Source organism: Mesoplodon bidens, assembly GCF_964165515.1.
Source record: "Mesoplodon bidens genome assembly, chromosome: 11".
Taxonomy (NCBI): Eukaryota; Metazoa; Chordata; class Mammalia; order Artiodactyla; family Ziphiidae; genus Mesoplodon; species Mesoplodon bidens.
In genome coordinates, this window is record NC_138167.1 from 49,763,982 (window position 1) to 49,787,262 (window position 23,281).

At 42.7% G+C, this 23,281-nt stretch overlaps 1 protein-coding gene across 3 annotated transcripts in view; it reads left to right on the forward strand.

The window, feature by feature from the left end:
* The first annotated feature begins 375 nt into the window (after positions 1 to 375).
* The window catches only part of SLC38A1 (solute carrier family 38 member 1), a 70,950-nt gene continuing 48,044 nt past the window's right edge, over positions 376 to 23,281 (forward strand). Inside the window, exons 1-4 of one of the 3 annotated variants that reach the window (XM_081249259.1) lie at positions 376 to 640; positions 3,045 to 3,178; positions 12,778 to 12,892; positions 17,231 to 17,436. In XM_081249259.1, coding sequence (XP_081105385.1) covers positions 17,315 to 17,436 — 122 coding nt within the window. In that variant the 5' untranslated portion in view covers positions 376 to 640; positions 3,045 to 3,178; positions 12,778 to 12,892; positions 17,231 to 17,314. The remainder of the gene's footprint in view (positions 641 to 3,044; positions 3,179 to 12,777; positions 12,893 to 17,230; positions 17,437 to 23,281) is intronic. The other 2 variants (XM_081249258.1, XM_081249260.1) reach the window with 2 other exon arrangements.

A 23,281-nucleotide genomic window follows, 5' to 3' on the forward strand; every position in this document is an offset into this window, starting at 1 on the left:
CTCACTCCTCCCTTCCTCCCGGGTGCTCAGCCTCCGCCGGCCGCGGTCGCTGCATCCTCGGCGGGCGGCGACAAGGAGGCAGCAAGGGGCGGCCGCCGGCAGAGGCACCATGTGACGGGCACCGCTGAGTGACACGCAGCTTCGGTTAAAGAGCGGGCGTGCAGGAGGGGAGGCGACGGCACGCTGGACGCGGAGGAATAGCCTGACTTTCCCAGCTAAACCGTCACGAGCCATGGATGCACAGGGGCGACGCGCCCCCCAATAGGAGAATGACTGCGATTCGAGACCCTCGGCGGCCGAGCATGTGGATGTAAGTGCGAGGCTGGCAAGCACCGTGTGGGTGGGGGTTGGTGGTGGGGGGAGATTCTGATGCAATCGGCCCCGAAAGGAGGAGGAGAGACAGGAGAGCGCGGGCTGGGGCAGCCACGCCGCTCCGCCTGAAGGTCGCCGCCCTTCACCTTCCTCGGAAATCCGCCACGCCACGCTGAGCCTCCCCGCCCAGACCTCACTGACGGAGGCCACCTTTCCTCCGCTGAGGCAGCCAGACCTTGACACAAAGGACATCGCACGGCCGGGGGAAAATCCCGGAAGGGCGGATACCTTGACGTCTCCTTTTGCCACTTTTCCTTTATTGCCCGAGGTAAGGCGATTTCGCGTTCCTGGGGAGAGCTGAGGGAGCGGCGGCGGGGAGGAAAGGGATGTTTTAGATGTGAGAGGAGGCGGTAACGCAGAAGTCATCCATGCGGCGAGAAAGGAAGGAGTGCGCGGCTGTGCCGGATGCGTTCGGATTTTGCTTTTAGGAAAAGTCCAGATCCCCGGTTCTCCTGACCGCCCACGACAGTGTAAGGAGGTGCCGGAGCCCCTTATTTCACCTTTGCATGGGCTCTGGCTTACTTTTGGAGTCTGTTTTCTTAGGGGCAGATTGTGGCACCAGATCTGGTTCAATCATACGGGGGTTAGGGACCACGAGGGTCTGGAGAGCCCGGCCGAGGTGAGGGCGCGACCGCATACCCGAGGAGTGTTTGAATGCCGGGCAGTTGCGGGGAATTTCCTGTGTCCGCAGGGCCCCGAGGAGGGCATGTGATGTTCTCGGAACTGTGTGTGCGGCCGTCTGGGTCTCGGGGACTGGCCGCGGGTCGGGGAGCGGAGGCGCGGAGCCCGAGTAAACGGGAGCACGCTTTCTGGCCCTTCTCGAGCTCTGCCCCGCTCTCAGTATGAATAGGAGTGGGAGGATGCGGGCCGTGGGGTGGAGGTGGGGGGGGTGATTGCTAAAGGATGCTGGCAGTGACTCACTGCCCTTTCCCGCCCCAAAGAAGTTCTTTTCCAAATGAAGAAGGAGAGAAAGAGAAAAGTGCCGCTCTGAGAGCTGGGATCCGCTGGAGCTGGCGAACAAAAGGCCACCGCTTGCGCGGGGCGCGGGCGCGGACGGTCCTCGCCTGCACTCCCACCTCCTCCCTCCACCCCCGCATCTCGCTCGCTTCCCTAAACGTTGCCACAAAAGGCCTTTAACCTCGCCGCGGCCGTGCCCGGAGGAAAGTGCTCCTTCGCCCTGGTGCGCGTCCCCGCCCCCCACCCTAATCCGCCTCCCGGAGCATCGGGCTCCTCAGCACCCACTGGGACCTCCAGGTTATAGGGCTGCCTGGGCGCCGCTTCCCTGCTCAATCGCCCGGCCCTGGGTTTGGGCTGAACTGTAGTCAGAGAAGGTACAAGTGCATATGGCGGCAAAAGGAATTTCGCGGTAAGCGCGTCACGGAGTTTCGGGTGCCTTTCACAGGCTGTCTTCGGCTTAGGAAGGTGGTGCTACAATTTTGAGAGTCCTTTGTGTCTCACTCTGCGGCGCGGACCCGGCCGGTGTTCATTGCACTGGTTCTACGGTGAAAACCTAACTGCCACCAGGATCACATACTTTCGCATACGAATCCCTGGTGATGTATTTCATGAGTGAAAAAAACCCCGAGAGCTAGGAAACAGGATTTATTTGCATTTGGAAAGGAATCCGACATCTCTGCCGTGGGTTTAAAATTTTTTAATATAAGGGGGAGGGGTTTGCAGACTGCTGGGCCCAACAAGGCTGTAATTTGTCACCTTGACAGAAGAAACTGTGCAGCAACTCGTGCTTCTTCTGACGTCAGAAGGACAACTGAAATAAAACCTGAGCCAGGCGGCTGGCTGGCCTCATTGTTAAATATCTCTCGCTGGGTGGGTATTCCTGAAATCTATGCAAAACAGCCAAGTCAGGGCTCTGATCCATGGTGGGCCCCCTGGATTTGCGTTTGGACCCCAATCTCAAAATGGCTTTACCTTTCAGAGTTAATTCAGTTCTCAGTATGTCGCCTTAGGCATCGAGAAACTCACCTAGTTTGCCTCGAGGTCTTAACCTTGATGACGTTTATTAACTTTTTTTTCTCCTCCAACATATTCAATGAGTTTTTCCTACTGAGGGTTTATGTGGCAGTTAGCAACTAGCAAGATAAAGTTCCTGCTTCTGTGAGACTTCCATTTTCCTGGAGGAAACAGACAATAAATGTACCTATAAATGAATTTTGGAGATTTGTTCCAGCAATGAAGAAATAAAACAGGATCATGTGATGGGGGAGGGTGCTTGAGACAGATGACTCTCTAGGAGGGCCTGTGTGAGAGGGGACATTTGTCCTGAGACTAAGAGGCCAGGAACCTGGTTATTGCTAGGCTGTCTTTTCCTCCCTCTGGGTGATACTTGAGGGCAAAGACCAGGCTAATTCATTATTGTTCCCCTAATGCCCAGCACAAAGTAGCTGCTTAATAAATGCCTGTTGCATTGAGACCTTGGCCAAAACATCTTGTTCAGCACTTTGTGCCACTGTTGACCCTCCCTTTCTTTCTGTATCTCATTATTTGTTCCCCTGTTAAGTTGAAACGTCAGAGTCTTTTTCTACTCTGCTTCTCCTTCTCTTCTACCTTCTCTCCGCTTCTAAGCAGTTACCAGGTGCTACACATGCTCCACAAATCTGTTTTTTCATCTCCATTCCCACTGCCCATGTTCAGGTCTCTGTTATCTGCCCTAGACAGGGCAATTGCAGCGGTTGGTTGGGATACAAGAACGATGAAATGGACATGGAGGTGCGCCGAAGAAACCAGCACTCAGGGGAGCAGATGCAAGCACAGTGCGTGGTGAAGAGTGAAGTAGCCGGCAAAGGAGGTGTGACGGGCTTCTAGCTGATCTCCGTACCAAGCTGTGCTCCCCTAATTCAATCTCGACACTTCCATGGGATCTATATGTTTAAAACTCATTTTTAAAACTCATCTTGCTTCTGAAAACCTTCAGTGGGTTCCAGTTGCCTACAATTAAAGTCTAAATTCCTTAGCGGGGCACTGGGGACCCTCCACAATCCTCACCTCTTTCTCCCAGTTCACCCTATACCCTTCCTTTCACTTTTCTGCCTCAATATGGATGTTGTTTCCAAACTGGAATGCCTACTGAAATGCTATGTATTTGTGAAGGCTTAGCCCAAATGCCACTTTTCTACCTCATCGAATGTGTCCACTGATCACCTCACCTTTTCATAAAGATTTATCTTTCACTTTTTGCACCATCAGCAGTCGAGGCGATGGAAGGTGGAGGATAAGGACATACACTTTGAATCAGTGCCAGGTCTCAACTTATCAGTCTGGGGACCTTGAGCAAGTTTGGGTTTTTTTTTAGCATTTCTGAGCCTCATTTATTTCCCCCCCATTTGTTAAACGTGGTGGTAGTGGTATGATGAGTTATTCAGAAGGTTTAATGAGGATAATGGATGTGCAGTGCTTGGCACAGTGTTATTGGTCCATATATATTGAATTAAAAGGGACTTCAGATTTCTCATCTATCAGAGGAGATGGGGGAAGCTGATCAGGAAAGTTCCCCTTACCTCTAATATTCAATGAATATTTAATCATTTGAAAATACTCTGAAAATAATACCTTAATGGAAACTACCTGAATGTTCTCAGTCCCTGGGAGAATGTGCACCTATGAAAGGTGGTGTGCAGGTTCGTGGAAGGAAGCACATTCCAAATAGCGTCATAGGTTTCACAGAAGGACACCTTAGAAACACCCTAACTCGAGTCTTTTAAAAACAGTGAGGCGGATGGACCTAGAGTCTGTCATACAGAGTGAAGTAAGTCAGAAAGAGAAAAACAAATACCGTGTGCTAACACATATATATGGAATCTAAAAAAAAAAAAAAAAAAGGTTCTGATGAACCTAGGGGCAGGACAGGAATAAAGACACAGACATAGAGAGTGGACTTCAGGACACGGGGAGGGGGAAGGGTAAGCTGGGACGCAGTGAGAGAGTGGCATGGACATATATACACTACCAAATGTGAAATAGATAGCTAGTGGGAAGCAGCCGCATAGCACAGGGAGATCAGCTCGGTGCTTTGTGACCACCTAGAGGGGTGGGATAGGGAGGGTGGGAGGGAGACGCAAGAGGGAGGGGATTTGGGGATATATGTTTATGTATAGCTGATTCAATTTGTTATACAGCAAAAACTAACAACACTGTAAAGCAATTGTACTCCAATAAAGATGTTAAAAATAAATAAATAATAAAAAATAAATAAAATAAGGGAAGGGTTAAGTATGATAAGGAAAAAAAAACATTGTTACACTTATTTCTGGAAGTTGATCGCATTTTATTCATTGGTTTTTCTACTCACCTCCTGTGTGTTAGGGTTACTACTAAGCATAAAGGAATTCAGTGATAGGGAAACACCATGGTTTGGAGAAACTGCAAGCAGCCATGTTGCAGTCAAGGAACTCCGCCTCAGGTGAAGCTACAGTGTGTCTTTGCCAACAACTAGCTGGGTCCACTGGGGCAACTCAGTTAACATTTTTTTTTTCTTGCTGTACGCGGGCCTCTCACTGTTGTGGCCTCTCCTGTTGCGGAGCACAGGCTCCGGATGCACAGGCTCAGCAGCCATGGCTCACGGGCCCAGCCGCTCCGCGGCATGTGGGATCTTCCCGGACCGGGGCACGAAGCCATGTCCCCTGCATCGGCAGGCGGACTCTCAACCACTGCGCCACCAGGGGAGCCCCAGTTAACATTTTTAATGCCTCGTTTTCTCATCTGTCCAATGCTGATAATAGTGTCCAGGCTGCCAAACTCACAGAGTTGTGAAGGTACAATGAGAAAAGAGGTGAGGACATCCTTGAACAAGTTAAAAGAACTCAAGATGATAGTCGTCTGGAGTTAAACACACTGCTAATCTGCAGTTTTAGGAGATGGGTAGAGATGAACGATTCTCAACGTGAGCTTCACATCAGACTCACCTAGAGTCTTTTAAAAGCTACCAATGCCCAGACTCCATTTCCAGAGATTCAGATTTAGTCATCCTGCGGCAGAGCCCAGACATAGGAATTTTTAAAACAAACAAAAAAACAACACCAGGGATAATTCTCATACACAGTGGTTTAGATTTAAAAGCAAGCAAAACAAAAGCAGAAATTAAATGAAGACATCCATATATTGTTTGATAAAGTCTTGGTAATGTGAAATTACGAGCTTGACTGGCTTTCCCCCTGACTTGGCAAAGCTCACCAGTTGTTGACATCTTGGAGTCACAGCCTCAGGTTACAGTCTATAACCTGAATTTTCCCAGGCGTAGAAGCCCATCCAGTGATACAGCCAGGGCCAAATAAAGATTTAATGTGTGGGTCTCAGTTTCCATCTCTTAGGAATGACGAAGATGATTGGAAAAGAAAGAGACAATGGAAAGGAAAAGGAAAGGGAGAGGTTATGGCCCAAGGTCTGGGAGGGGGAGGCTCTGAGTGGGAGAGCAGCAGGACAGAGTACAGGGGAAAAGCTGGGCTTGGTTTATTGAACTGGTTTTGTATATGTTGCAAACTGGTGGCTATAGAACCAAATGAAACCTGTGGGTAGATTTTGTGGGACCTCCATGTTCTCTTAAAATTGTTTGGAATTAGTTGTCAGCATTTAAGTACAGTATCAGAATTTCACTTAAAACCTGGATTTCTGGCATTTCTTGAAAAGAAACCAAAAGATCTGTCTTACTTTTACTGAAATAGATGAGACACATGTTCTCCAGTTTCTTGTGCCCAGTCTGCTTTGCTCATTCAGCTTACCAACTTGGGCTCCTGCTGCATTTCTTTTTAAACCCTTAGTATTGGGTTAGCCAAAAAGTTCGTTCGGGTTTTTCCATACTCATCTTTCGGAAAAACCTGAATGAACTTTTTGGCCAATCCAGTGTAATCTGTAGATCTTAATGTTGGCAGCACATTAGAATCCCCTACAGAGCATTTAAAATATCCATGCTTAGATTCCATCCTAGACCAATTGAATCAGAAACTGGTGTGCGTTAGGGGGGCAGATTATCACTGTTATTTTTCTAAAGCTCCCAAGTTGATTCCTGTGTGTAGTCAGAACTGAATACTCCTAGTCTAAGTCACCTATTCAAAAGACTTGTCCACAAGCCCATCTTCTTATCTCTGAAATGAAAGTGATTCATTAAGAAACAGTCTACAGAATCATAAATTCAGAGGATTTTAGAACTGGGAGAGATCTTTGAGAGTGCATCAGTTAATCTGAACTTCAGATTCCATCTAAGACAAAGGTCCAAAGAGAAGAAAAAACTTGTTCAAGGACCATAACATCATTTGGTATTTAGTTATAGTGTGTTTTATTATATTTTCTCTTTTCAAATAAAGGCATATTTTTTCATGTTTATATTTATAAATGAACCTCCTTACATGCAGTTTGAAAGCACTTTGTGGTGCTTTCACATTGTCATTATTTCTGTTTTTCCTAGAGTATTTTGTTGGAAGTTAGCTGTCATAATAGCTAGGACTTAAAAAAAATAAACTCCTGTTCATTGTTTTCAGTTCAATAGTAATCCTTGATCACAGATATGACTATAGCAAAAACATACATGTGCAAAGAAAAAGAATTTCTCAAAGGCTATAATATGCCAAGCTGTTTTTAAACTCTGTATGTAATTATTTAAATCCATGAATTTTCAGTTGATGAGAAAGATTTTTACTTTTGTGGTATTCATACTGCTCAAAGACACTCACTGTTTTAATTAAATTAAACTTTAGTTTTTGTAATGTAATATACAGTCTGTCCTCCTATATCCAGAGTCACAGATTAACTTCATTAACTTCTAGAGTTTATTAATATTTTCTGACTTTGAGAAATCAGAATAGTTTCAAAACATCTGAATATGGGTAGGTTAACTCCCCAACATCATAGGCTGGGCATGTTGATAACAGACATTCAAAAGATCATCTGGGTGAGTCAAAGATTTTAATGTAAAAAATAAAACTGATTTTAATGTAAAAAATAAAACTTTCTTCTTATAGAAGAAAACATGGTAGGGAACTTCTTGGGGGATAAGGAGTGAAGGAGGCTTTTTTCCCTGTAGACTCTTTTGTACTTTATGAATGTTGTACTATGTACATGTATTACCTAGTCAAATATTTTCCAACAAAATGAAATAGTTAAGTAAAAAAATAAAAATTAAGAAAATAAAAGATCATCTGGGAACCTGAACAGCCTTGTGGAGTGGTAGGAGCAGATGCTGGGATACTGTGAACAAGACAGGACGCAGGGGGCAGTCTGTCCAGGGAAGTAAGCAGCTCATCTCTGCCCCATGCAGAAATGCTCAGTCCTGATCCTCTGGTGAGCTTCCTTTAACATGGGGCTTCTCACCCTCGGCACTCTCGGCCTCTGGGACCAGATAAGGCTTTGTTGTGGGCAGCCACCCTGTGCATTGTATGGTGTTTAGCAGCATCTCTCTCCACTAGAAGCCTGCGACACCCTCTCACTTGTAACAACAAAAAATGTCTCCAGGCATGGTCAGATGGGTGCCAAAATGGTCCCCAGACTGATTCACTTTGTTATAAAGCAGAAACTAATAAAAAATATATATATAAAAATTTTTTAAAAATGAGGAAAAAAAAAAAAAGAACCACTGCTTTAATACAACCCTTTCTCTGAACTTGTAGAAATCATGCCAAGAGTTCTCAAACATTCCAGGCATAGTGGCCAGGATGTTCATGATAAATACCTTCCATTCATATAGTACTCTACAGTTTTAAATGCACTTTCACGTAATTCTCACATGCCCGGATCAAATGTAAAAGAAATTAAGTGGCAGACTTAATGAAAACTGTGCTGTGGGGCTGTATGTGTTGCTTCCTTTAACTTCCCATTTTTGTTATGTTTTCCTGTGAAATTGTGTTCGTGAGGATTGCTGCTGTATTGTCTATAGACAGATTATCATAGCTTGCTTTTTCAATTTAGTCATCACCATTATTGTTAACATATTTACTATCACCGTGTGCTAGGGAGCTAAGAGGGCTGTGGTCCCTGTCCTCGAGAAGTTGAAAACGTATAATAATTAGGGAACTGGATAACTCCATAAGGAGATCATGAAAATATATAAGAACTCTTGCTATAAGCCAATGAGTAATCTATACAAAAGTGCTGTAAGAATTCATCACAGGTAAATGATCAATCATGAGCTGGTCATTGGAGGAAGACCTCACAGAGAAGGTTGGCTTGAAATTAAAAAAAAGAAAAAAGAAAAAAAAGCATGCAAGCCAGCAAGATGGGCTTTGAAAGAAATGTTGTACTTAAATGAGCATGAGCTTGATGGGAAAGGGGTTTGTGGGAAGTATGTTAGGACCAAGATGGTGGAAGCAAAGCAGGAAACTGCTTATAAGTAGATCCATCACAGGAATGGAAGGTTCAGAAGGAACATCGTGGGAGAGAAATTTAAAGAGAGAGGTAAGAGCAATCTGGGCCTTGAATTTGAGGTTCTAGGGATTCAGCTATTAGGAACAGTTATGATTGGCAAGGAGGGGGGAAGAGGAATGTTCAAGACATGGATTTTCAGGAAGAACCTGCATCTTCCTGAAGTGGGTCGGGCTCAGTAGGCAGCACCGGGGGAAGCAACTGGCCAGGCTAGGACTGGGGAGCCGGAAGGAATGAGAGGAAGGAAGGGACGGTATGAAAGAATGTTGATAGGACCTGGGACTGATTAGATATCCGGGTTCCATGTCTAAGTGAGGAGGGGAACGAACATTATCGTGAACAGAAATAGAAAAGCTGATGTGTGAGGTCGGGTGATGTGTTCAGTGAGACACGTGGAGTTGGAGGTCATGGCAAACATCCACGTGGAGAGGTCCGGCGGGCAGCTGGGGTCTGAAAAGAATTTGTGGAAATTTTTCTGAGCAGGAGGGAACCTGAGAGATTGCCTCTCCCCTGCAGCCTTCTCAGTTGACAGAGGAAGAAACACATGCCATGTTAAGTGACGTGATCATTAGCAAGTAGTATTTATGAGGAAGATCCTATTTCAAAACGCAGAGGATTTCTAGTTTTGTAAAATGAAAAGGCCTGGGGGGAAAAAGATATGAAAGATGCCCTTGTGGGGTGAAGCCTGACACTTCAGGCTTGAAACTTACAAAAGAAAGAGTTTGGAGTCTGCAGAGGAAGAGTGGAGGGAGAAGGGCTGCCCATACCGAGGGTGGGAGGAGGACAGGAGCTGGCAAAGGAGGCAGGAGGCAGCGTGTAGGAGGATGCGGCGAGGGGCAAGCTGGTGGAGGTCAGGAAACAGTGACCCTCCTGTGGAGGCAAGTGAAGGGATGAGGACCGAGAAAAGGCCACTTGCCTTGATTAGGAAGAGGTAGCAATAGTAGCAGGGACAGTCACCCTCGCTTACCAGAATCAGGCCGAGCATGGACCCATCATGGAGTCTTTATAAGGACTCTGTAAGGTGGGTACTACTTTATCTCCATTTTACAGATGAGGACACTGAGATAAAGAGAAGTTAACCTACTTGCCCAGGGTCAACACATCTCCTGAAGGGTGAAGCCCAGATTTGCCAGTGGATCCTGGGTTCAGGGGAGTGATGAGGACAGGGGCAAGTTGTTAAGACTGTTGGCAGTAAAGACAGGAGGGAGGGGTGATAGTTCAAGGTTACTTTCCAGGTAGAAGGCTGAGCGTGATTGACAGAAGTCGGGGAAGCCAGTAGAGAGAAAGTGGGAGGCCCAGGCCTAGCAGAGCTGAGACATGAACACTGGATAAGTCATGAGTTTTGAGTAAGAAGAGAGAAAACACCTTTTCTTCTGAGAGTGCTTACTGAGTCCCAGCCTTTCACTACTGAAGGCCATTCCCCACCTCCCAAAGACCCCAGGTTTTCAAAGACTATCAATTTTAAGCTTTTATTTTAGTTGAAATATAACTGATATGGAATGCAACATCTGGATCTTAAGTATACTGTTCAGTGAGTTTTGACTACAACTTGAAAATAATTCACTTCCCACTTTTTTTACTCAAAGATGTATAACATTGCCAGTCAGAATCTAGGATTATCACATCAAGTTAAGGCAATCTTGCCAAAAGCAAGGACTCTTGACATTTTAATTAACCTGTTTAGCCTGTTTGAGGCCCTTTAAAATACAGTGAAGAGCCCGGTGAGCCAGGGACCTCAAGTGTGTAAATAGGCTCAGTTGGTTATGGGAAGAGATGGCAGGAAGACCAGGACCGTCACTGGCCTTACACCTAACACATTCTCAGAACCACTGACCTAGCGGTCATAATTGATTTTCAGGAGCTGAGCTGGGAGAGGTGTGATCTTATTCTTCAGAATAAAAAAAAAATAATAGTGATTCATAACAATTTTGAAATTAAGTGTGTGTGACTAGATATTTAAAGTCATAAAGAATTCTTGTTACATTTTAGGTGTGATCATGATATGGTGATATTGTTTTAAAAATAGATCTGACCTTTTAGAGATATGTGCTGAAATAATTACAAATGATAGGATATCTGGGATCTTTTGTTAAATAATTCTATGTGATGGTGGAGGTAAAACTTCAACAAGCCTGGCCTGAAATGATCCTTGTTGAAGTTGCTACATGGGCATTCATTATTCTATTCTGTCCACTTCTATATATGTTTAAAATTTCCATAATAAAACATTTTAGAGGGAGGAAAAAATAAAGTTAATATCAGTCAGGGTTTAGCTGCATATTAACAGAGATCCTTCTGTGTATGTTAAGCAAAAGGGATTGAATATGGGGAATTAGGCCTGTAAGATTGTTAGGAAAGATGGCAGACCAGGCTTTAGGCTGGGTGTCTAGGAAGAATCACCAGAACACCACCACTCAGCTGGCTTTAGGGGCAGCTCTTGTGCCTCCATCAGGAAGCCAGGAAGCCAGTTTCTCATTGAACATATGCTCCAGGAGCACGTCACTTAGGCCAAATCTGATGATCAGGAATTCATAGCCACAGTTGTTGGCTCCAGTGCTGTCTGTAGCACTTGCTAGAATTGTACCAGCAAAATGGGTGCCTGGACCCCACCACTTTGCTCTCTGATTGGTAGAATCTAAATCTTCTCTAGACCCCTAGCTGCAAAGGAATGTGGGAAATGTAGTTTTCAACTCTCTATCCTCTAGATGCAGAACTGGACTAGAAAGAAGTGGGAACAAATATTGAGTGGGCCAATCCATCACACAGTGTCTTAGCGATTGAAATTGTATTTTTGTTTATTTATCCCCAAAAGTAATTTTGGACAATGTTTGAGTTATAGTATATTCTTTGGTTTGGTTTTCTCTCTACAATTTTTTAATCAGCTTTTGCTAAACCAGTATAACCTCTTATTACTCAAGAACATGTACCTTGCTCCCTTTGCTGTAGCTAGATTCATCTGAGTGGGTGTTCTGTGCACATTTGGCCTCCATGTCTTTGCCTGTGCTGTTTCCAGTGCAAGGAATGCTTTCCCTACCCCAGTCTAAATCCTACCTATTTTTAGACATAGTTCAAGTCCTCACTCTTTGTAAAACCTTACCTGATTTCTCCAGGCTCCAATTTCCTTCCTCCCTCCCTCCCTCCCTTCTTTCCTTCCTTACTTCCTTCTTTCCTTCCCTCCTTCCTTCCTGTATGTACATATGTATGTATGTATGTCTCTGAAATCTTTCTGGACTTATTCTTTGTTCTATTGTACAGTTTGGTCTCTATCATGCAAATGTTTTATGATATACTGTCACTTTATATGGGAAGGTCTTGCTTGTTTCAGTAGGTCATATGCAACGTAAGACCAACGTAAGACCAAACCAGGTTTCTCTATGTATCCTCTCCTTTGATGCATATCACCATGAAGAGTAGAGAAGAAGTTTCTGTATTTTACATTGGTACTATTAGTAAAATGTACCAATAAGCATGGCAAGATAATAATGCTTCTTACGAATACCTCACAAGATTGCAGTAAAGGATCAGAAATATTCTGTGCTGAGTAAACCATCATTTGTAACCTATTATAAATGTTGGGAGATAGTAATTGTGGTTGGGTTAACGTCAAGATCTTCACATGATGACCCCATTCGGTCTTTTAATTAACTGTATAGTCTGATAATTGCTTCAGTCTTTCAGTGAAACTATAATTCTTTTGTTTCTTAAACTCAACCTGCACTTCCTGTGTCTTTGTTGTTGGCCGTGTTCTCCTTCATTGAAAAGTCTCAGCTCAGGGCCCATCTCCACCTGTCAGTCTCCTGTCCACCAGGCAGTGTGACTGTCTAGCAGTAGTAGGTTGGATGTCAATTTATGGCACAATCAAGCGGTTAAGGAGCATCTGCCATAATGGTGTAGACCCGTGTTTACGGACATAACTCAGGATAGGAGACCATATCTTGTTAAGTGAAAAAATATGTTTTAAAAACTCTATGGTATGATTTCCATTTTTGTAAATGTATACATATTTTTTAAAATTTTGTACTCGTTCTTTTCATTTAACAGATATTTATCACGTGCCTACTGTGTGCCAGGCACTATATCTATGTGCGTAGAAAAATCCTTGAAAGTTATACTCCAATATATATACAGTGATCATCTCTGCTTGCTGAGATAACAGGTGACTTTTTTCTTTTTATTTGTTCTTTCATTTGTAAGCTTGTATTTTCTAATTTTTCTACAAAGCCCTGTATTATTTATTAATAAGGAACTACTATACTTTTAAAAAGCACTTCTGTTCTTCAAAATGCATACTATGTAATATTACATGAAAAACAATAGACTAAAAACAGTCTAAAATTCCAATGTTAAATAAAAAAGAGAGAGGAGAGAGAGCTAGAGAGAAAGAAAGAAAGAAAAAGAAGAAAAGAAGGGAGGAAGCACATGAAACTCTAACAGCGGCCCATTTTGGGTGGTGGGGTTTCTTGTACAATATTCGCTCTAAAGATTCTACAGTGGGTATATATTAGCTTTAGAACCAGAAAATTTTTGTTTTCTTTTTCAAGAGCCAATTCAAATGTGATTTTTCTGTGAAGCTGCCTCAGATCCTTTTCAGACTTTAAAAATCCTTGCATCACCTAGCACTCAATAAATATATAATAAATTGAATGGATAGTATTTCCTAAGTGTGGCCTCAACCTTAGTGACAGATGTCACTAACTTTTCAATTTTCCCCATTTTTCCAGTTTTTATTTTCAAGAATAAGTTAGATTTCAGATAGGTTATTTCACAACAATAAAAATTTATCCTAAATTAAAAAAAAAAAAAGAAAAGGAGGTTACAATACAGAGAACATACAGAGAGACGAAAGACCATATGAGGACAGATCAAGAAGATAGCTATCTGTAAGCCAAGGAGAGAGGCCTCAGAAGAAATAAAACTCGCCATTACCTTAATCTTGGACTTCTGGAACTGTGAAAAAAATAAATTTCTCTTTAAGCCAAAGGCAAAAATGTATCCTATGTGATTATCTTAGTGCTGGCATTTGCCTAATACTGACATAATTTTAGTGGCCAGAACTTACTCTATTCTTTTTATTCTTTTCCTTTTTTGTCCATTGCACGTGTGTGTGTGTATGTATGTGTAGTATATATTTGTATTCACACACAGATATTGATATGAAAGTTTACATTCAAACAGTAGACTCCAGATCTGTTGTTAGTCAACATTTCCTCTCCTCAGAAATTTTTTGTCTAGTGCCCTGTTTCCTACAAGTTTTTAGAGAGAAAAGGACTCCTTATCCCAGATTGGAAACGCCATCCACTGAGTGAACTTTTTTTTCTTTTTTTTAAGATTTATTTTATTATTTATTTTATTATTTATTTATTTATTTAGTTTATTTCTTTGGCTGTGTCGGGTCTTAGTTGCGGCACACGAGATCTTTGTTGAGGCATGTGGGACTCTTCGTTGTGGTGCATGGGCGCCTCTCTAGTTGTGGCGTGCAGGCTTTCTCTTCTCTAGTTGTGAGGCACGGGTTCTAGAGCACGTGGGCTCTGTAGTTTGCGGCACGCAGGCTCTAGTTGAGACACACGAGCTCAGTAGTTGTAGTGCGCAGGCTTAGTTGCTCCGTGGCTTGTGGGATCTTAGTTCCCTGACCAGGGATCGAACCCCTGTCCCCTGCACTGTAAGGCGTATTCTTTACCACTGGACCACCAGGGAAGTCCCCACTGAGTGAACTTTCTAGCAGCCCTACGGTATCACTTTAGTAGCCTCTGAGGGAGTCATACAGGCAAGATCCAGTGTGCCAAGACTCCTAGGGGTTACCAAGCCCAGTCCATTTGTGCATCTTTCTTCAGAGGGGGCCGAGGGGTGACAAGGGGGTTTAACCTTTCTAATGCACTTCAACTTTTACAAAGTAAAGACAGGCTGTAAATGCTGCTGCTGTGTGAAGACACCAAAAGCAATTAGTCGTGGCCCAGGCTCCAGCACTACCACCCTAGCTGGAAGAATCAGCCCTGAGCTGCCAGGTTAGCCTTAGACCAGGAGTTCGGGGAGCTCCAGTCTCCCATCCTGGCTTCCTACTTTCCAGGAGAGGCCCTGCCCTGCAGGAAGGGTGAGGCTCCTGGAATCTGAGGTATTAGACACTATTTATCTTGTGTAAGCTGTAAAGGATCCTGGAACCAGGGAAGATTCATTCTAGACAGGAGATGGTGTGAATGGAAAGGAGTAAGGTGGGGCCTAGCTGTGGGGAAGAGAAGAAGGAAATTCTTTTTTTTCTTTTTTTAACATCTTTATTGGAGTATAATTGCTTTACAATGGTGTGTTAGTTTCTGCTTTATAACAAAGTGAATCAGTTATACATATACATATGTTCCCATATCTCCTCCCTCTTGCATCTCCCTCCCACCCTCCCTATCCCACCCCTCTAGGTGGTCACAAAGCACCGAGCTGATCTCCCTGTGCTATGCGGCTGCTTCCCACCAGCTATCTATTTTACGTTTGGTAGTGTATATGTCCATGCTACTCTCTCACTTTGTCACAGCTTACCCTTCCCCCTCGCTGTGTCCTCAAGTCCATTCTCTAGTAGGTCTGCATCTTTATTCCCATCTTGACCCTAGGTTGAGAGGAAGGAAATTCTTAAAGAAGTATCATTCTAGGGTACTCTCTAGGGGTCCTGAAAATATTACCAGTTAGCAAAATGCTTCTTCGGATATACTAGGATGCTTAGATGGGCACATTGGAGCTTTGACTCTTAACTAGGTTACAGTTATCTTATGGAATTCAGGATCAGACAAAATATCAAAACATCATCCAAGGTGGATCATCCATTGGAGGTTAAAAAAAAAATCTCGCTGACATTCTGCTTCATTCCATGATCCCCATCGCCTCACTGAGATTATCTTAGTGAGGCTCCTATACCTTTCCAGGCCTTACTTTTGAAGTTTCATTTACCTCTTAAAAGGGTTCCTGGACCCATTTCCAATGTGTGTGTATGTAGGCTTCCCCACACCACCAATCGTCACCTCAGTTCTGACACTGTCCACTGGTAGATAGAATGAGGTTCTATGGGTCAAGGGCTGCATGCCACAGGCTGCCCTTCACTTCAGACACCAGTCACAAGCCCAGGGTATTGCCTTTGCTCCTGACTGACTGGCCATAAATCAGAGATTTCCATGACCCCCTCCTTGGGTTCCATTAATTTGCCAGAACAGCTCACAGAACTCAGGAAAACCCATTTACTCACTAGGTTACCAATTTATTCCAAAAGATAGCAGAGGATACAAATCAACAGCCAGATGTAGAGATACATAGGGCGAGGTCTTCAACACAGGAGCTTCGGTCCTTGTGGAGCTTGGTGCGCAGTACGTGGTGGAGTTCTGGGTCCCTAGTATGGATATTCTTTGAACCTCCTCCTTTTTTTGCTTTTTATGGAGGCTTCATAACATAGGCATGATTGATGAACTCATTGGCCGCTAGTGATTGATTCAAGCTCTGGCCTGTCTCCTCTCCCCGGAAATCACGGGGTGGGACTGAAAATTCCAACCCTCTAATCACATGTTTGGCTCCACTGGCAACCAGCCCCCATCCGTAGGTGCTTTCCCAAAGTCACCTCATTAATATACCTAAAGACATTTATCACTCTCAACACTTAGGAAATTCTAAGGGTCTGGGGAGCTGTGAACCAGAAATAGGAACAAAGACCAAATATGTATTCTTTATAATAAATCACAGTACCATACCTCTGTTGCCACCTGCTTTTTGATTTGTATGCTGTGTGTCTGAAACTCTTTACCCCCTTATATATTATTGGTGACCACTCAGAAATTTAAATCACAGTCATCCATGTGGGAGAAATTGTGAACTCCGCGAGTCTTTCATTTCTGTGAGGAAATACAGTTTCAGGTGGATTAACCTAAATCCCCTGAGTATGAGTTTTTAATTCCCTAACTCCCTGACATGGAGTGATTTGACTGAAGACACTGATTTAATCTCTTGCAGTTGATGGATAAACTGTTTGCTAAATTTCAAAACACAGATTTGTCCTTTGCTGCTTGACCTCCAGGTTGGGTGGTTGATCCTGCATTTTGCCATTTATTGAGGATTTGCATTTTTATTAAACTGGGATTGCTAAATCAGAGGTGCTTTTGTGTCTGTTCAGTCTGTACCCAGCTATATGTGTGCCCTGTGGTCTGATGCATTAAAATAACCTATTCGCTTTCCTTTTAAACACACTCTTTCATAAAAGGGCATCTCTATCGCCTACAGATCACATGGTATTCCTATGAACGTGAGCATAAAGATTATGGGACATGACTCATTTTATAGTTAAAAATGGAGGAAGATTTATGAAAGAGAAAATTTACAGCCTCTATAACTTGATGTGCCAAGATTGCTTTAATGCTTTGTATAGCAAAATGTAAAAGTTATGTTATCAGCAAATCATTTGTGTGTAATAGCTTATGTGTAATCAGTGGTGATATTCATATGTTTAATTATTTTTCCTTGTGTTGTATTTTAGGGGTGTGAACCTTATATTTTTGCTGCTATCCATTTGTAAGTACACTCAGAAAAGGAGGATTTGGACAACAGGTACTTTCTAAACATGATGCATTTCAAAAGTGGACTTGAATTAACTGAATTGCAAAACATGACAGTGCCCGAAGATGATAACATTAGCAATGATTCCAATGATTTCACCGAGGTAGAAAATGGTCAGATAAATAGGTGAGTATTTTTCCACGAACAGTTTCTCTCCAATGAAAGAAATGTCTCTAAAATATCATTCTGGTTTTCAGTTATTCTCTTGAATTATTCATTACTAAAGTTATGCTCCATTTGAAGATGTAATTTGAATTTCATATGTGACATCTGTTGGGCATCGTCTGCAATAGCAGATGAAGCAAATAGGAAAGTAATTTATTCATCCTTTCAAATCTTTCAATTGAGTCTAATAAAAATGTATAAATACATTGGACCCCAACCAGCCCTAACTTTTCAAAAAGCTCTGTGTTTATGAATCAGACCAACTGTTGGAATTTCACTGTGTGCCATATCTGAATGTGTACTACAGTCATCTGGCCTTGCCCGCATGTTATTCAAGGAATGGTCAAAGTCGCATTTGCCAATGTTCCCATGTTAAAACGACAAATACGTCACTACAAGCATCGTTTGTAACATGGATTTTAAGTAATAATAACACAGAGCCAAATGGCTCTATGAGAAATAGTAGATGAAACAGTACATGAAACGGAGAAATAGTACATGAAAGAGAAAGAAAAGAAGAGATACAGTGAGTGAGGGGAGGTAGGGGGCGGGTAGGAAGAATGCTGGCCTGGCAGCTCTCACCCTTAGCTGTGGCCTCAGCAAGTCCTTCCAACCCTTGGGTCCTGTGTTTCTTAAGTTACAAGAGTAGGACCAAATATCTTTTTTTTTTTTTTAATGATTTGGGGCATTCTCTGACCTTCTGATTTTATTTTATTTTATTTTATTTTTAAATTTTATTTATTTATTTTTTTGCGGTACGCAGGCCTCTCACTGTTGTGGCCTCTCCCGTTGCGGAGCACAGGCTCCGGAGGCGCAGGCTCAGCGGCCATGGCTCACGGGCCCAGCCGCTCCGTGGCATGTGGGATCTTCCCGGCCCGGGGCATGAACCCGTGTCCCCTGCATCGGCAGGCAGACTCTCAACCACTGCGCCACCAGGAAAGCCCTGATTTTATTTTTTTATTATTTTTAAAAATGTATTTTATTGAAATATAGTTGACTTACATTGTCGTGTTATTTTCTGGTGTACAGCAAAATGATTCAGTTATACATATATATATATATTCTTTTTCGTACTCTTTTCCATTATGGTTTATCACAGGATATTGAATATAGTTCCCTGTGCTATACAGTAGGACCTTGTTGTTTATCCATTCTATATATAATAGTTCACATCTGCTAACCCCAAACTCCCAGTCCATCCCTCCCACACCCCCTTCCCACTGGCAACCACAAGTCTGTTCTCTGTGTCTGTGAGTCTGTTTCTGTGTCGTAGATAAGTTCATTTGTGTCATATTTTAGATTACACATATAAGTGATATCGTATGGAATTTATCTTTCTCTTTCTGACTTGCTTCACTTAGTGTGATAATCCCTCTAGGTCCATCCATGTTGCTGCAAATTCTGACCCTCTGATTTTACAGTCAGCTTATATGGATCCCTTAGCAGGAAGCTCTCCAGCTTGGGAGTTAGTGGTGAGGTTTGTTTGAAGCCTGAGGCCTCCTAAAAGGCTGGGAGAAGAGAGTGGAATATACGGGGACTACTTACTAGAACACCAGCCATGCTACACTTGCGGGAGCGGGGTCAAAAGGAAATTGGGAGGAAGATGAAAACATTATGTCAGCTAACCAGGCATCTTCACAGAAATCATTTCTGATAATCTGCTCTGCATTCTGATACAATGTGTAATTGACTGGGCTGCCATCATTTACAGACACTCAGAAGTTTCAGCCCTGCCCCTCCTTCTTGTTCTCTTCCTTACATATTCTCAGAGGTTAAGTCTCCAACCCAAATACTTCCTCATTGCCATCCAAGTATCATTCACCATGTGATATTTCTTATTGTTGAACTCAAGTTTGCTTCTCTCACCTTTTCTGTGTAATTATTAAGCATAACTACCATTTCTTGAGTGTCAGGTGTGGTTACATATATTACCACTTATCCTTATAACATCATTCAATGTATTCTTTTGCAAATAAGGAAAACTTAAAAATTCAGTGTACCATAAGAAAATGGAGGCTCAGAGAAATAAAATAACTTGCTCAAGGGCACACACAGGTCTGTCTGAAACCCCTGTCTTTCCTCTCTGTCATGCTGCCTCTGATTAAACTGCTCGGGCGTGAATGAAAAAGATAGTCTCTACTATCAGTTAAACTCTGCTAAACTCTACCAGTGCTGTTTTCTGCTCTGGGCCCCTGGGGTGTTCTGTAGTCACTGCTGACCCGCAGTTAACGGTGGTGGATGGGATTCCAGCTATTTCACAATTAGCACATTTTAGGTTTATCACAAAGCTTCCTTCCCAAAGCAGTGTAAACCTTGAGGACCTAAAATGAGAGCCTTTTATAATATTCAGCTTAGGATCTGAACTTGATATTTAAAAGTTTTACTAAGAAAAAGTATTGTTTGGGAGGTGACAACCTCTTGCAGTAGGAGGAGGCACCCCTTCTCGCCCCTTGGGGTGCCTGCCAGGGGAGCTCACTTCCCCAGAGACCATGACTAAGATGTGGGCTGTACAGCCTCTTGTTTTGCGGGATTTGGTTCCACTGTCGCAAGTGTGGTGTGATGCATTTATTGCTTTATTTTATCTCCCCTTTCACTGACATGGTTTATGAATTTTGCTTCATTTCTGGCTCTAGAACAATGAAAATTAAAAACAACATATTACAGCATGAAGCCAAAAGGTAAATAAAAATCAAAAAAGACACCCCCCGCCCCCCCCCACACCCGTGATTTCTGCAAAGCTACATCTAATACTTCTGACTCTTCTGTTAGCTTTTTCACATTGGTGGGAGGAAGGTAGGCCCAATTATATGAATCTAGGAGAACCATCTCCCAAAACAGTGAACTTCTAGGTAACAGTGCCTTTTTTTAGGAAGCTAGAGAAAATGTTGAAAACAAACGTTGACTTCTCATTAGCTGGCGTGTAACTGATAGCTTTGCCTGGAAACTCCCTACTAGGATACCTTAAGAATCATGTTATTAAGTTTAGTTAAAAATAGAGTAGAGAGGCTTCCCTGGTGGCGCAGTGGTTGAGAGTTCGCCTGCCGATTCAGGGGACACAGGTTCGTGCCCCGGTCCGGGAATATCCCACATGCCGCGGAGCAGCTGGACCCGTGAGCCATGGCCGCTGAGCCTGCGCGTCCGGAGCCTGTGCACCGCAACGGGAGAGGCCACAACAGTGAGAGGCCCGTGTACCGAAAAAAAAAAAAAATAGAGTAGAGCCATTTGGGCATTAGGACACCTGCTCTTATTCCAGTTCAGTTGTTTTATTTCATGCCCTAATTTGTGGGTTGTAGTCATAGAAATCTATACCTGGAACAGCAAAGCCTTTTTTTTTTTTTTTAACATCTTTATTGGAGTATAGTTGCTTTACAAAGCAAAGCCTTTTGAAATGTCCACTGGACCAGTACTGCTGACATTTTAATGTGCATGTGAAACACCTGGAAACCTTGTTAACATGCAGATTCTGATTCAGTAGCTCTGGTACTGGGCCTGAGATTCTAATTTCTCACAAGCTTCCAGGTGATGCCCTTACAGCTGGTCCATGGACCACATTTTGAGTAATGAGCTCTAGACATTCCTCTAGATGTGAGCTTCTTGAGAGAAGGACCCATCTTAATCATTTTTATATCTCTTGTACCTTGTAATGATATGGTAATAGTGCCTGGAGCAGGGCAGACATTACAAAGTATTTGTTAAATGAAAGAGAGAGACAGAGACAGACAGAGAGAGCAATTAAGTGCATGGTTTGGAGTTCAACTTATATTGAATCCTGGCTCCATCCATAGGTCTTGTGTGATCTTGTACTTTAAGCCTTAGTTCCATCCCTGTAACACAGGGATAAAAATAATACCTGACCTCCTGGGATTGTTGGGGAATATTAAATGCAATGCTGTTTGTAGGTTAAGGACTCAGGCTGTACCATCAGCCCGCTTAGGTTCAAATCATGGCTCAGCAGTTTAGTTATAATGTAACTTTGGTCAGGTTACTTAATTTCTCCAAAATAGAGCTAAAAATAGTACTGACCACATGCAATTATTGTGAAAAGAGATGAGAAAACTCATGTAAAGCACTTGACACGGTGTCTGGCACGAGTAAGTCTTTTAGTACGAGGAAAGTCTCTAACAGTAAAAGTGCAGCCCTCTTTCTTTGGCAAGCACTTCTTTCTTCTCCACCCAAGGACTAATAATACTGTTTTAGGTTTGGGATGATTGTTGGTTATTGTTATCTTAAAGTCGTTGAAATATTAATAGATTATCCTAGCTGTAGCCAGGCAAATATTCACATATTTTAAGATTTATCTACTGTTGCTCTAATCTCCATGAATAGTTATTGTTGTTATGACCCAGGAAGCTTCTAACAAAATTTGAGAGTCTTTCATTAAGATATTTCTTAATGAGGAACTCTTGTCACTACACCTTACATCAGCCTTTTTTTTCCTTGGTCCCTGTATGTCTTCTTCAGTTCATGAACTACATTTGTATCATTGGGAGGACCCTTGAAAAGTTACCCCTTCTCTTCTAATGTCTTTTCTATACCTTAGGGAAGAAGATACCATAACTTTTTCCCATATTCAGTTTTCATTTCAGAAAATTCTTCCCTAGCTTTAATTGCTCCTGCTACAACGAAAATCTGTTTTCTCCTATTTTGGGTAGAGTTTATCCACCAGATAAGGCTTTTCTCACCTCTCAGTCTTCTCTTTAAATGCCTTTAAATGCCTATTTCTTTAATTCTTTCATGTTTTCCAGTCTCTCGGTTACATGCTTCTTTCCTCCTTTTCTCTTTTCCTTTTTATAGACTGTTAGAGTTTCAGGGAAAAAGCTAGGAAAGGTCATTTAAGTTCAACCACTCATCTCTTTTGTGTTATAAATCCTCCAATGAAACACTATAATCTAGTAAGAACCTGATTGGTAGAGATCAAAATAGGAAGATTATCTTCCCGTTGTACAACCCATCCTTAACTGGATTGTTGTTGTTGTTGATTTATTTTTGGCTTTAAATAACTGCTCTATATTGCTTGTCTCCCTTCACACTACCTCAGTATAATGCCTACATCCTTTTTAAGGCTTTGTCTGTTGAAGGTCAGCATGACAGCCACTGTAGATTTTTGTGTTGTTTTGTTCACAGAACAATTGGCTACCTAAGAGTTGATCAGATTCTGCTTTATGGGTACAGAACGACCCACTGAAAATGCTTTTTTAATAATACTTTTATCACTCCCAAGACCGCATGTCAAAGGCACCTTCTCCAATAGCTCATTTATAAGTCCATCTCCAATAGCTCATTTTTAAGTCAGTAAAGAGGTCTTTGCTAGAGGTCAGTGCTTTTTAACATGAAATTGCATTTTTAAAATGGTGAGATAACAGAAACTTGTGATAAGCTGCTTGACCTAGTTATTATAAATGAACTTTTCCATTACAAAAAAAAGGTTGGTTTTATTTTGTTTTAAAAAAAAGTTTTCAGAAATACAAAGCAAAGATCGAAAGACAGAAGAAAAAGTTGAAATACTGTAAAGAGAATACAGAGGCTTTATCTGAGTACTCCGTTCTTACTGAGCGAGATTTCCCTGCAGCCTAAGCTACTCCCTAGTTCCTCAATGGAAGAGGCACATTTGGTTTATGGAGGGTTCCTCTGAGTTGCTAACACATGGGCAGGTACATAGAAGGAGGAGCTAAGGGAGTGAGAACATGACACCACTCTGGATGCAAGATGAGCTCAGTGCCACAGTCTGTGCTACAGAAAAATCGTAAGTAGATCAGAGTCAGAAAACTGCGTTCAAACCAGAACATCAGCAGACTCATGGAGGATG